Source organism: Carettochelys insculpta, chromosome 15 (assembly GCF_033958435.1).
Source record: "Carettochelys insculpta isolate YL-2023 chromosome 15, ASM3395843v1, whole genome shotgun sequence".
Taxonomy (NCBI): Eukaryota; Metazoa; Chordata; order Testudines; family Carettochelyidae; genus Carettochelys; species Carettochelys insculpta.
In genome coordinates, this window is record NC_134151.1 from 2,260,832 (window position 1) to 2,274,386 (window position 13,555).

The 13,555-nt window shown below is 43.7% G+C and overlaps 1 protein-coding gene across 13 annotated transcripts in view; it reads right to left on the reverse strand.

Annotated features, from left to right (window-relative positions):
- ANKHD1 (ankyrin repeat and KH domain containing 1) overlaps positions 1 to 13,555 on the reverse strand; it is a 170,430-nt gene that overhangs the window by 12,185 nt on the left and 144,690 nt on the right. For all 13 annotated transcript variants that reach the window (XM_075010053.1, XM_075010055.1, XM_075010056.1 and 10 more), the window contains 6 exons: positions 12,106 to 12,280; positions 9,705 to 10,161; positions 6,615 to 6,761; positions 4,976 to 5,086; positions 3,385 to 3,534; positions 1,467 to 3,082 (listed from right to left, as the gene is read on the reverse strand). In XM_075010053.1, coding sequence (XP_074866154.1) covers positions 1,467 to 3,082; positions 3,385 to 3,534; positions 4,976 to 5,086; positions 6,615 to 6,761; positions 9,705 to 10,161; positions 12,106 to 12,280 — 2,656 coding nt within the window. The remainder of the gene's footprint in view (positions 1 to 1,466; positions 3,083 to 3,384; positions 3,535 to 4,975; positions 5,087 to 6,614; positions 6,762 to 9,704; positions 10,162 to 12,105; positions 12,281 to 13,555) is intronic.

Here is a 13,555-nt window from a genome sequence, read left to right on the forward strand (position 1 = left end):
TGTTTGTTCCAGAATACGACAGACACACAAAGTGGATGAATTAAGGCATTTTACTGGACCAATGACTGCTGGTCAAAGAGACCAGATCTGTGGAAACTTGAAAGAAAGCTTGTCTCTTTTCACTGACAAAAGATGGTCAAAAAATCCCAAACAAACCTGCCAAACTTGCAAACCACAAACAAAAAACCTCATCCTCGCCTCATCTACCCCATGAGTCCCTCAGATTTTACACTTCTATCTTGGTATGAAAAATGGATGGCTTCAGAATGGTCAGAGTGTAGTTATCCCCTGTGAAGGGGACTCATTTTCCTTTACAAGCATAATGGCCTTCAGAGCCATTCTAGGCAAATAATACAGGAGATTGAGTGATTTGTCAGACTATGTAACACATCTTGCCAAATAGGTGGGTGCCATATTTGACCATCAATGGAAAAAAACAAGGATCTGCTAAAAAGGCAGAGCTTCTGGAGTCAATGGAGTAGGCCTTGACAATTCTACTACTAGAGGATTGGATGAATGAGCACAGAACATTGCAACTATAACAATTCGGCTGTGCTTGGTTCTATTTGGTGCACTGGGAGCGCAGAGATCATAGGCAACCTAACTGCTTGCTCTTCACCATGTAGCCAAGTAGTTTAACTTTATATCTTTAAAACCTGTTTGAGACACTCTGGCAAACATCTTCAGACTTCAGATAGCTAAAAGAAAGTGGCCTGGTTTGAGAAGTACTCAGCACCCACAGCCCTGTTTGAACTCAGTGGGAATGTACCATTTCTAAACATCTACCCACCTATTTAGGTGCCTAGCTTCAGTACCCAAGTTTAGACATTTTGGCCCAAAGTTTTAAGGGGGCTGGTGGGATGGCATGGGTAGAAACACTTCCAAACTTTCCTAAGTTAATTTGCCTGAAGGGAGGTTCTCCAGACACCCACCTTTGGAATACAGTCTAATCTTCTGACAGATGAACAAAATACGAAGAGAGGTAAAGTTATCATCCTTCAGTAGGCTGTGCCTACAGGTAAATGTCAGGGAAAATAGGAAGCAGGAGTGCCAAGTATTCAGTCCCCTACAAAGACCCATATGCTGAGAACAGTAAGTGTGCAAGTTCAAAAATACTAAGAGGGGGGAATCCATCGAAATCCCTCTCTCCTATTACCTTAGGCCTATCACCACCCCAATCCATCTTTCCTGTGGATGGCATCAATATCAGACACTCTTACTTCCAAAATGAGCCAACAGTGGTTGCTTCTGAAACATTCCCAATGCCTGACAAATTAAAGGTGGGAAAGAGTGCTGAACGTGCATAAGTTCAAGTAGCTTTTGAAATTAAACCTTGCAAATCCAGCTCTCACGTTGGAGTTCTATGCATATAATCTTACACAATTTCTGGAGTGATCCAAGGAGAGTGTCAAAGACTAACAGAAGGACCGTCTCTCCATGCCAGTGTAGAAATTTTGTGGACTTACCTACAGGGCTGGTGGAAACTCTCTGGGAAGGTGGCCTGAATCCAGGAGCCTTGGAGTTATCAGGATGCACATTATCTATGTGTCCAAGCACAGAGTTACTCAGAAAGGTAGACTGAACAGCGAAAGATGGGTCTGCTGCTGCTCGTGTGGACAGTGGACAGTCTCCCCATCCCTGGTTGGCTGGCACCTGATTGCTATCAAAAAGACTACTAAAGTGATTGAAAAGCGTTGCTGGCCCAAACGTAGGAGGCAATGATTTGTTTGCTGGGTTAATGTGCATCTGAGAACCGTTCATAACGTTCATGGGTGATGAAAGCTGCACTGCAGCGGGTGGACCTTGAGATGGCGTTAAAGGAACTGGATTTGTAACAAAAATAGACTGATGGTCTTGATGTAGGGTTGCATTTGGTACCACTGAATAGAAAGAACCCCTGGACTGCATTCTGTGAGAAACTCTAGGTGCTGGTACAGCTACTTGAGGTAAATTACTGTTGTCCTGATTATCTGCAGCAATTGATCTGGGCGAAGCTAGGCTTAATGGAGTGGGTTCTGAGCTAGATGAAAAAGGCATGGATGCAGAGGAACTTATATCTGACATGCTGGTTGGCAGTATCTCATCTTGGACGTTATTTAGAGGTTCAGGGCTGCTAGATGAGCGTGTTTCTAGGGCTCCCGGATTGCTGCTAGCTGATACATTGCAACTACTTGCAACTGAAGATGATGCACATGTGTTTCCAGTAGGTTGGTCTGGTGCTGACACATTCTCTTTGGGCGCTGAGACAGCTGAGAAAGAGTCCGTTTTAAGTGCAGAATGCTGTGTTTGTGGAACATTAGAGGGCAGAAATGCTGTGGGAACTTGCCCATTGTTTGCAGGTGCAGAGGAAGCAGAAGGCAGAGTACTACAGGTGCTCGTCACAGTTGCCATTGCTGTTGCTGCTGCAGTTGTTTTCGGAACACAGGTGAACAACTGCTTTCTGACCGATGAGGGAGTCCGACTAGTCGTTGCACACAGCGGTTGGGTGGAAGCAACTACAGAAGAGGCAGTAATAGGACAACTAGCAGTAGCTAATCCAGTAGACTCCGTCTGTAAAAGATTCCCATTCTGGTTACTTACACGACTTGAATTATTATGCTTTGGAGAGCTGTTTGTGCTGCTAGGGTTAACTGGTCTCACTGGGAATGGTCCCCAAGTGTTTGGCGAAGGTGAAAAAGTTCCTCCAAACTGGGCCATAGGTAAGCGAGGGTGCCGAATCTGTTGCATAGTTTGGGCAGCCAGCAAGGCAAAATGAGGGTGGGAGTAAGCTAGGGGCAGAGACACCGGAAAAGAAGAACGCACGTTTGCTGGGACATTCTTGTTCAGTTTGTTATTGGTCTGGAGAGTAGAAAGCGTTGACGACTGCGATGTGACAAGAGGGGTTGCTCCAAGAGGAAAAGAGTTTTTGCTGGAAGCAGCTGCGGTACTGACTCCAGATGAAAAATTTGCATGAATTGATTTGGCGCTCGGCGCAGGCGTTCTTATATGAGTTTTAGGAATTAAGTCTTCCAGTTCCTTGGCAGGATCTTGAATAAGGGCACTGATGAGTTGCACTGCGTATCTCGTCGATTCTGTACCACCCCTGAAATTAGAAACAAGTATTAATCTTCTTTCTAGAATGGAATTCTCACTTTACTGAAATACCTGAACTGAAACATTTCTTCTGGTTATATTGGTACAGTATTGAATGGAACAATCAAGTTTTATTTCTTGACATTTACCTATTTTATGGCTTAACTTTGTGTTTGATTTTCAAGCACTTTCTGCTGTCAGCAATATATACACTATACAGTAGGGTCAAAGAGCCAGAATGGCCTACTGTAGAGTAGACGCTAAGGAAAAACTTGTACCAACTTAAAATTACTTTGCTGCCTTGTGTCATACCTTATTGTGATCATTCTCTCTCCATTCTTGTCTTTTTGTTTGTCCACATCGATATGCGCACCAGTTACATCTTGAATTGCTGTGATGTTGCACCCACCTCTTCCCATTATTCTTGATACAACAGAAGCTGGGACAGATAACTTCTTCGACCTGTGTCGCAAAGATTGCAAATTTATGAAGTCATTCTAGAGAAATTTAAAAACAACCAAAATCTGTTTTGTTTGGCAACAGACCAATGTTTTGGAGCAGCAAGTGGATGTTCTACTAATATTGATTCACCCATTGGAGCCTCTAAAACTTCTCCACTGAAATTACTTGTCACCCTGAATCCTTCTGGAGTTTCTTCAGAGCCCCTAACCAACTATTTCACACCACGCAGATGCACACTATACCATATATACGCTGCTTTGGACATACAGCTCTTCATTTTTTCCCCCCTTTTCTGTTTAAGTTTTTAATAATCTGGGTCTTGATCCAACATTCTAGTTGAATTAACATCTCCTACACCTCAAGTGAGGAAACACAAATACTCTGGAAGGTTGCCAGTGACGCTACACAATGATGTATAGCAAGCAGTCCAATTGTGCAATTAAAGGGTCCAAAGGGATGCTGGAAGCCACCATGAAGGCAGCACAGACTGTCAAAAGTACATTTCTTTTGAGGCCATGACACTGCAACACAAACGCTCAATGGGCTTAAAGAACGGCTAGGATTTTCAAATTCCTATGGCATTGGTGGGTCAGTGCAGGCATACAGCAATGGGAAGCCTTAGAACACCAGCTATGCTTGCATTCCAGACCCCAGCCAAGGTCCCTTTAAGGCCACCCTTGCTCCCAAACTTTAAAGCCTGGACCTCACATGGCTTTCAAATTTAACAGCGGTGTATTGCAAGTTGTGAACTGCACAGTTAGAGGCAATTCCAAGGGGTTTCAGACAACACTGTAATGAAGGTTCAAGACTCTGAACAGAATACAGACTTATTTACATTACTGCCAGCTTCAGCTAAACTTTAAGTTAAGTCATACTTAACATTTTAGATTACTAACAGCATGAAATTATGCAGGAAATGTACTTCAGTTACTAAACATGATGTAAAATGGATAGTTTTTACACTTAGTATCTGAAAATATTAACATTCCAAAATATTTGAAGTTACCTGCTCCCTTCCCTTCACAAAATGCAACTGTCACCCCAATCCCTGCAAACAGTGCTCTCGGAATGCATGCTATGCCATCACCCCCAGCAGTTCTCATGTTCTGATCCCCTCCCCTTTGGATGTGCATTAATAGAAAGATCTCTCTCTACTGGAGTTCCCAATCTCCCGCTCTCCATAACAAAACTCATTTCCTCATGTAGCTTCCAAGATCCTTCCATGATTCACAGCAATCCTAGCTGCATTCCAGTCTCCTTTTACCCCTCAAACCAGTCGTGAAAGTAAGCCCCTAGCCAAACACTCAGAAGCCCTCCCCACCATGCACTGAGGAATTCTGCCCTTAGACAAGCTCTAAATAGCACCCAGAAACCCACTCCCCAATGCGTCCCTCCCCACCCAAATTGCTTTTAGCTTGGAAAAAAATGCCCCAAACGGTACCTTTTTGCTCCTGAACAGCAGCGCCCTCCTCTCTGCAGCTGAAATTGCTCAACTGGTGTTGGCTGCAGAGCGTTGCTAGGGGGAGGGTCTTTCAAAACTCTGCCTACTTGCCTGTCAAGGGTAGAAGGGATGTGTCCATTGGTTATTTTTTTTTTGATAGTCATCCCTTCTACCCAATAGGATGCTTTGAAGGAATGAGAGTGAGGATAGTTCTTTGTCTTGGAACTGGTAGAGACTTCAGGGAAATAAACATATGCAATACCTAATCATTTTGAAAAGGATACATGGATTGCTACAACCTTCTTATGCCATATGAATGCTCTGCCATTCAGGACAGGGCACAGCAAATTCTGTCCCAGAGTAAACATTTTTTGAGCACATTCCTTATAAAACAAAACTTGAGTTCTTATGGTTATCAAAATACCATTTCAGAAAGAAATTTCTAGAATCTCAGCAGTTCTGACAGAGCCAATAATGATATCAAAGCAAAGCAAATGAGTGAACTAGGAGACGCCAGAGACTTGTCTGGAGAGATGTGGCAGCTCCAGAATCATAGTGGGGTCTGTGTGCAGCCGTGGTAAAGGCATCTGTCTGTCTAACAGTTTCATGCCTGCATGACTCACCAAGTTTGGGGTGGGGAATCTATGGCTTTTTATTTACTATGCATACCCCACAAGACGGAACAATATTTATGAATATACATGTTCTTGAAAATAGGGTAAAAACTGCACATTTCAACTAGTATGAACCAATGAGCTACCAGGTCAGAGCTTAACATCTTAGATATTAATTGCATGGATTTTTTTCTTCATTTGCTAAAATAAGACAGCTTCCACAAAATTCACACTTCATGTCCTTGCTAAAACAGCCTTCAGATTATACATTCTAAAAGATACTCTAAAAAGAACATTTAATTAAAATACTGCATTTCAGAACATGAGACTAAATTAGGGCTAAATACAAAAACTTTGGATTTACGTTTTCATGCTTATCTCACTAACAAAATGAGCAAAAAACAGTAGAAAATTTAAACTTCCAAACACACAGACAGAATAAAAACTAACTAAAATGTGGCCACAAAGCCATCCAATGTAACAAAATTATACATATTTTCAAGGAAGAGGAAAAGGCAACCATTTCAGAAGCAGAAGTTCTTCAATTATATAACCATGCTCCTAAATCTATTGCAGGTTCATGAATAAGTTAGAACTCAATCAGCTGCCAGAATGTGGGTCTAACAGAGCCTGATGAGCACTATGTCTCAGTCTGCCATCCACTTGTGTATCTTCATTGACACCCATCCCTCTTTGAGAGACCCCTGTACTTCATTATGAGCAGAGTCTTGGCCAACCCTTCTCCCTTAAAGGGCCAAAACCAACTCCTCCATCCAGAGGTGTTTCCTTAGCATGAGGCCCTGAGAAAGATCCCATTCCTAGTGTAAAATACTACAGCCATGTTTGGCTTTCTGAATTGCAATCACCACCCATAATAATTGTAATTTGTTTGCAAAACACCACATGCCCCAGGGACAAGGAATTTTATATAAATCATGCTAATGAGGCTAACGCTACTGGATGTTCTGTGTAAATCAAAAGGCCTATATATAACTTGAAAACACTGAATTAAAACCAAATTTTACCTTCTCACCACTTCTTTCCAGCCTTCTTCTCTTTTCTGACCTCTTTTTGGACTAGTGAGGTTCAGCTTTATGTTTGGAGAGGTCAGAGGCAGGGACACAGATTTATAACTTGCTGATAATGAATTTGGATTAGTGTCACCTTCAAGTCTGGGAACAGAAATGCATGATTACAGACTATAAAATAAAAGTAGTTAAAGTAATTGCTGAGCATAAATTTTGAAGGTTAGACAAAACTATCAGTTAAAACAATTTTTTTTCCATATTGTGAAACAGTTGAGGGAGGTCTTCAGAAAGCAGTTCTCAACTGGGAGTTGTGTGTATGCCTGGGGGTACAGAGATCTTGCAGAGGGTGCATCAATTCATCTAGATATCTGTTTACTTTTACAACAGATTACTGACTATGTAGTGCGCTTTATGTACACACACACACACTTTAGACAGACACAATGAGAATGTATGCAGTGTTTCAGTAGCAGCATGCTGCAAGCCTTTACAACCTTTACACCTGCTTTTGTTATTTTTCAAATTAGGGGAAACTTGTGGTATGAAAGACAAATCAGATTCCTCAAAGGAGCACTGTGGTCTGGAAAGGTTGAGAACCACTGGTCTAAGGACAACTTTTCAGTGTAGTCCTGAGCCCACCACTCTCCCTCTGCCAGCTAGAGTGCCAAACTCCATAAACATCAGAAGAGCACCAACATTATCAGATAAAAACACTCATTTTAAAAGGAGACGTGTGACTGTTTGGTCATATCCATTCTTCAGGTAGGACTTTTATCAAGCTTGCGTATAAATTGCCTGTGTCAATACAGTAAACCTCCGAGATACGCACATATCTTGTGTTAACACAACTGCTGCCCCGATAGGAGCAGGAAACCGCTCCTAGCAGGGACGGCAGCCTAGTCAGGTTGCCACCCCTGACAGTAGTGGGGAAACCACTCCTGGCAGGGCAGCAGCCTGACTCTTGCCACCCCTGACAGGAGCAGTTTCCTATCAGGGAGGCAGGTGCAAGTGAGGCGGCCATCTATGACAGGAGTGGTTTCCTGGTCTCCAGAGTGGAGGGGAGCTGGAAACCAGGTGGCTGCCTGGCTCCAGGCTCCCCTCTGCTTGCAGAGCTGGGAAACTGAGAAGGGAAGCAGCCCTGGTTAGTTTCCTGGCTCCAAGGAGCAGACGGGAGCCAGGCTGCTCCTGGTTCCCAGCTCCCCTCCACTGGCTGGAGCCAGGAAACTGAAGAAGGCTGCTGCCCTGCTCAGTTTCCCCTCTCTGCAAGCAGAGGAAGCTGGGAGCCAGGGGGCAGCCTGAGTCCCAGCTCCCCACCACTTGTGGGACCTAGGAAACTGACCAGCTGGTCAGTTTCTAGATCCCACAAGTAGCAAGCAGTGGAGAAAGGGGAACCAGGCTGCCCCCTGGCTCCCAGCTGCCACTCTGGGAACCAGGAAACTGACCAGTCCTACCAGACTGGACAGTCTCCTAGCTCCTGCAAGCCTAGGGGAGCTGGGAACCATCTCCCCTCGACTTGCATGAAAATTCGAGTCATGGGGGAGTTGCAGAAATACAATCCCCGTGAAACTCGAGGGTTTCCTGTACTTCAGTTTTACCCAAGGCACCACAGTGCATTTGTGGCACAGAAGGAAAATTATCCCAGAACTCTGGGGTCTGAGCTAGCATGCCAAGCATAAGAAAATCCTGCCTCTCTTTCACTAGTCCCAGAGTTCTCCTCACTGCCTGCAGCTTCCACTGTTCTACTTTCTCCATGGCACATCACATCACATGGTGGGCTGGTCTTTCTGTATTTGCTAAGTCTTCAGTGATTTTATCAGCCATTTTGTCCATGCTTTAATTTATAGTAAATAAACAAATCAAAGAGACTCCAGCTGCCTGTTTAGACAGCCCAAACAGGTAGAAGGGAGCTCTGCTTGAAGGCTGATGCTTGAGAAAGCAGAATTTTGTCTTTTAATTTGTGCATACTCCAGTAATGTGATGAAGCAGCTCCACACATACCCACAAAGCCCTCTACAGATGTTTACTAGTCCTCAAAAAACTGTCCAAGAAGTACATAATTAAAACATTTACTGCAAGGGCATGGGTATGGAAGAGACGCAAGCAGAGGAAACGGTTAAACTGATCCTATACAAACTGTACAGACTACATAAAACTCAAGTTTTTTTTTTCCCCTTTTTTTTAAATCTATACCTAAAAGCAACTGGGTAATTCTTTGTTGATATTTGTAATAGTAACAATTAAGCCATCAAAAGAGTGTTCTTTTGTTTTTCAAATTAATGTCTCAATAATATACAAATAGGACTGACTTTGTCCAGAGTATGGACAGCATGCACAGTCTCTCATAAAAGCCGAAAAAACAGAGGGGATGCAGAAGATGCATTTTCAGAAATGAAAGGTTTCTGAATAGGAAGGTAACATAACGAGCTGCTGCATGGGCCAAGTTTCACCCATCCAGTGTGGCAAGAGGCACTTGTATCATCTTGCTTGACCTTTCATCTATTTAACGCTCATGCTGGAGAAATAAAATTTAGCTGACTAATAGAGATTACTATAGACTTAAAAAACTTGAAGTACAGCTTAGTGTGTGTCCTGAAGGACTAGGACTTTTCTTCGAGACTCAGGCTTGGTGTATGCTACAGATTTGTTGGTAGAACTGAAGTAGACCCCCAACTTACACGAAGGTTGCGCTCCTGGGAAACCACACGTAAGTCAAGATGGGTACCCCCCTCTCCACCCCCGTCCTGGCTGCACCTTGCTCCCTACTCCATGAGCGACAGGCAGCCCAGAGCCAGGCACAGCAGCACTGCTCAGTGTCTCAGCTCCTGCAAGTGGGTGGGAGATGGAAACTGACTGCCTCCAACTTATTTCACACAGGCTACTGAGCAGTCATTGGATTGTTTTGACTTTCAGTGATGTTTTGTTACAATTCTGGACTGGCTGCACAAGGCAGAATTTTTGGATCCCCAAATCACAAGGTGAGATTTGCCAGGTTTTATAGACATCTAAGCAGCTATTAATAAATAGGTTCACAATGGAATAGACCACATAGCAGCCATAAGAGGGCGTGGAGGAAAAAATTGAACTCACCTTGTTTGTATTTTTGAAGCTGAGGTGCTTGTCTTTTCTTCCTGAGATGGGAGCAGTAAAGAAGCGTATCCCCTATCACCAGAAGGGTTTGTATCCATGGTGAAGTTCAACTCCTGGCTTTTACCTCCACTGCTACTCTCACTATTGCAATCTGTGCTATCCAGGTTATCAGAATCACTATTCCCACCTGCACCACCACCTCTTGGCTCTCCATTTATTTTATTTTTATCTGCTTTTTGCTGTGCTAGAGATATATGCTGATCTGGCAAAATTATCTGCACATTCTGAGGTGTGTCCTTCGTTTTGTTCTTCTTATTTTTCCTGTTTGTGCTAGGGGTTGTTACCACATTAGCTCTCTTTTTTCCAAAGACATTTGTGAAAGTAGCTGATGTTGCAGAGATTCCAATTGTGGTTGTAGTGGTTGCACTCGGAGGCTCTATAGGAACTTCTTGTTCCACTGGAAAAAAGGGACACACACAACATAAGGCATATTTCATATGAAAAGCAATGTCTCCTGTGTTAAGGAAATTACAAGTGAAGTTACATTTCTGCCAGCTGCCACTGCAGTAATGAATACAGCCATGCTTGTGACTTAAAAAATCCTACATAATGTGTGGTTGAGGGGAGTGATATTGACAAAAGAACTAGTTTTACTAGAAACAATGACAACTGCACGGGAAACTAATGCAGAGTAGGAGCTTTGAAACATTGCAGTGACACAAAAGGCCCGATCACTAAACTCAACAAGAGCTTTTACCCTCCCTTATGGTAAATTAGGTATTCTAAAAAAACTAAGTCAAGCATGGTTTTAAAACATCATTTCTGTTCAAATTTTTCACAGTTAGTGCAGAATGACGTTTGCCACTGGCAATAAAATCCCAAAATAAAGTTATTTTGGCTACAAAACAATGCCTAGGAAACTTGAAATTTTAAAAGCTATACTTTTATGATTATTGCTTTGTACCTGAATGCTACCCCTGTGCACAGAACCAACTGATGTAGTCAGCCTGCCATAAACTCCCTCAACAGTACAGAATTTGACACACACACATACACTACATATACAAAAGTCTCCATCACTTCTGAGGGAATTCTGTGCCAAAAAATTCTATGCACAGTATTTTATAATGCTGCAAATATTTGTGTTTTAAATATGGAAGTTCTAGCATGGCAGTCGAAAGCACAGGCCACTGATTGTATGCAAGTGGGAGATCATCCTGCAGCCACCTGCCTGGGGACACAGATTTGAGAGTGAGACAGGGTCCTGATGCTAACACAGCACAAGGGCTGGCCCTGCTCCACAAATACCCTGTGGCCTTGCCCCTCCACATCAGATGCATGAGGTGTGGACAGGTAGGTTCAGCCCTGAAGGATTCAAGTATGGATGAGCTTAGTGTGCGGGGGACCCAGGTGCAGGGTGAAAGGGTTCTGCAGGGAGGAGGGCAATGTGAGTGCAGATGGCTCACCGAGTGTGAGAAGAGGTTGGTGCAGGTGGATCTGGATGTACAGGGGAAACTGGCTGGGGCTTATTGGGAGGGGACCCTGGATGAAGAGATTGAGAGTCATTAGGATAGGGAAATTCTGGGGGCCCTTCTGGATGCAGAAGGTGACAGTAATGGGATAGAGGAGTCAGGCATGGAGATGTGGCTTGGGAGTGTGTGTCAATGTACAGGAAAGCAGCTCCCTAAAATGACCCCTCCCCCCCTGCAGCTGAGGAGTGATAGGGGCAGGAAATGAAGGGGAGGGGGACTTCCTGCAGCTGAGAAAGGTTTCTGGGGGGTAGGTCTGAGCCAACATGGTTGCTCCTTGCAGGGGAAGAGTGAATCCCATCCTCCCCCACATCCAGCCCAGCCAGGATTACCAGCTGAGCCCAGCACAGGGTAGGAGCCACCAGGCTTCCCAAAACAATGTGCCTGCACTTCTCTAGAGGGTTCTTGGACTGTTCTTGGGCTTCCTTTTGCTTCCCTGTCAGAAAACCATTTTCCTGTGGTGACTCAAACAAAATTGTAGGGGACATGGCTTCAGCACATATGCAGTAGCACAATTTCCCCAGGACTAATACTTTCTTAAATATGTTAATCATTTTCTACCTTGACAATATTCTTTCTATATATTGGCAAGAATTCACAGTGAATCCTATTGACCTTGCTCCTGCTTGTGTGTGTGTGTGTGTGTGTGTGTGTGTGTGTGTGTGTGTGTGTGTGTGTGTGTGTGTGTGTGTGTGTGTGTGTGTGTGTGTGTGTGTGTGTGTGTGCGCGCGCGCGCACACACGCGCCAGCCACACAGGACAGACAGACTCACTATGGGACTTAAGATACTTTTTCATCAAGAAGGATTTAGCAGCATGTATAGAATCCAAGTGCTCCTCCATAGAAGAGTAAAAATGTTTGATTTTCTTCACCTTCATCATCATTCTCCTCTTCATCATCATCTTCTTGCAGCTCTAAAGTCTCCTTAGGTTTGTTTTCCTCATCTTCCTCCTGTTTTCTCTTTTGCTCCTCTTTCTTCTTCTTTCTCTTTTCCTTTCTCTTTTCTCTCTTAGCTGCAAGAGCCTGTTTTCTACTCTCTTCTCTTGACTATGGGAAAAGCATTAATATTTAGTTGTACCATTCATTAACAACAATGATTAATATTCTCTTATGCTTAAAGATTCTGGGCTTCAATAGAAAAGCATGTCTGGGGGTAGATAATCAAGAAAAATTCTGTTATGACCTAAACCTTACCCAGAAAGCTGCGAAAATGGCAGGAGAATGAACAAAAATTAAATAGATGTAGGACTACGTAGAACTGCAGTTTTCCTAGCAAGACTTATTCAAGGTAAAAAGTAAGAAAGAAATCAGTCACCAAGCTGCATGCAACAAGAATAAAAAAAGATGCGTGTGAAAGCAATGTAACCTTTTTGTAGGGTGTCACTGTAATTTTATATAATTTCAGATTAAATTGCAAACATTTCTTGAAAAATTTGAGCTAGACAATTTCAGCAGCAATCTTAACGTCTTTCACTCACAAGACAGGTTGTGCATGACAGTTATTTTACCAGATGCTAAAATACAATTACTTCTTGGGTACAAGGCAGACAGTTAATATTGTAAAAGCTCCATTTGGTTAACTGGAAGGCTGTGAAGTCAGCTGAGCAGGCCACTTTACCCAGCCAGGAATGTCAGAGCAGGGCCAGATGCCAGATAAAGCTTTTACTGGAGTAGCAACAACGCTAAACTGTAGGTTAGCAGACGAAGTCAAAAATAACTAACAAACTTCATGTGAAGCAGAGGGAGACTAAAGATAGTTAGCCAAAATGGACTGTGGTCAAAACTTCTCTTTTGGGAGGAGTATCATGGTGAATTAACCAAAGAACCAAAAGTTCCATTTGCGCCGCACGCACGCGCTTTCAGCAGCAGAGCATCCCATAATGGTATTCTGGCACTGCAGCAGCAACAAAGAGAGGACTGTTACTTATTGAGTCAGTCACTGACTGTACTATTTGCACCATCTGGGGATGGGAGTAATTCGTTCAAGCTCTCCTATCCAACCAGCCAGGCTCAACTCTGCTAAAGTGATGTGACAGCTCAAAGGTCTGCTTTAAGACAAGTTATAAAATAAACTGATACTCTTGTATGTACAGTATGGTCACAATATTCGTGAGCGTTCAGTGTTCAGAACCCTTGCAAACGTTGATTTTTGCGGGGGAAGGGGGGCCGCAGAGAGCGGCTTGGAGCCCTGGGGAAGCCGCAGCAGCTGCCAGTGCTCCTGGTCCCGGAGCCCCAGGAAACAGCAGCCACCAGTGCTCCTGGCCCCGGAGCTCTGGTAAGTGGCGGCTGCCGGCACTCCTGCCAGGGGCCCTGGGAGGCGGC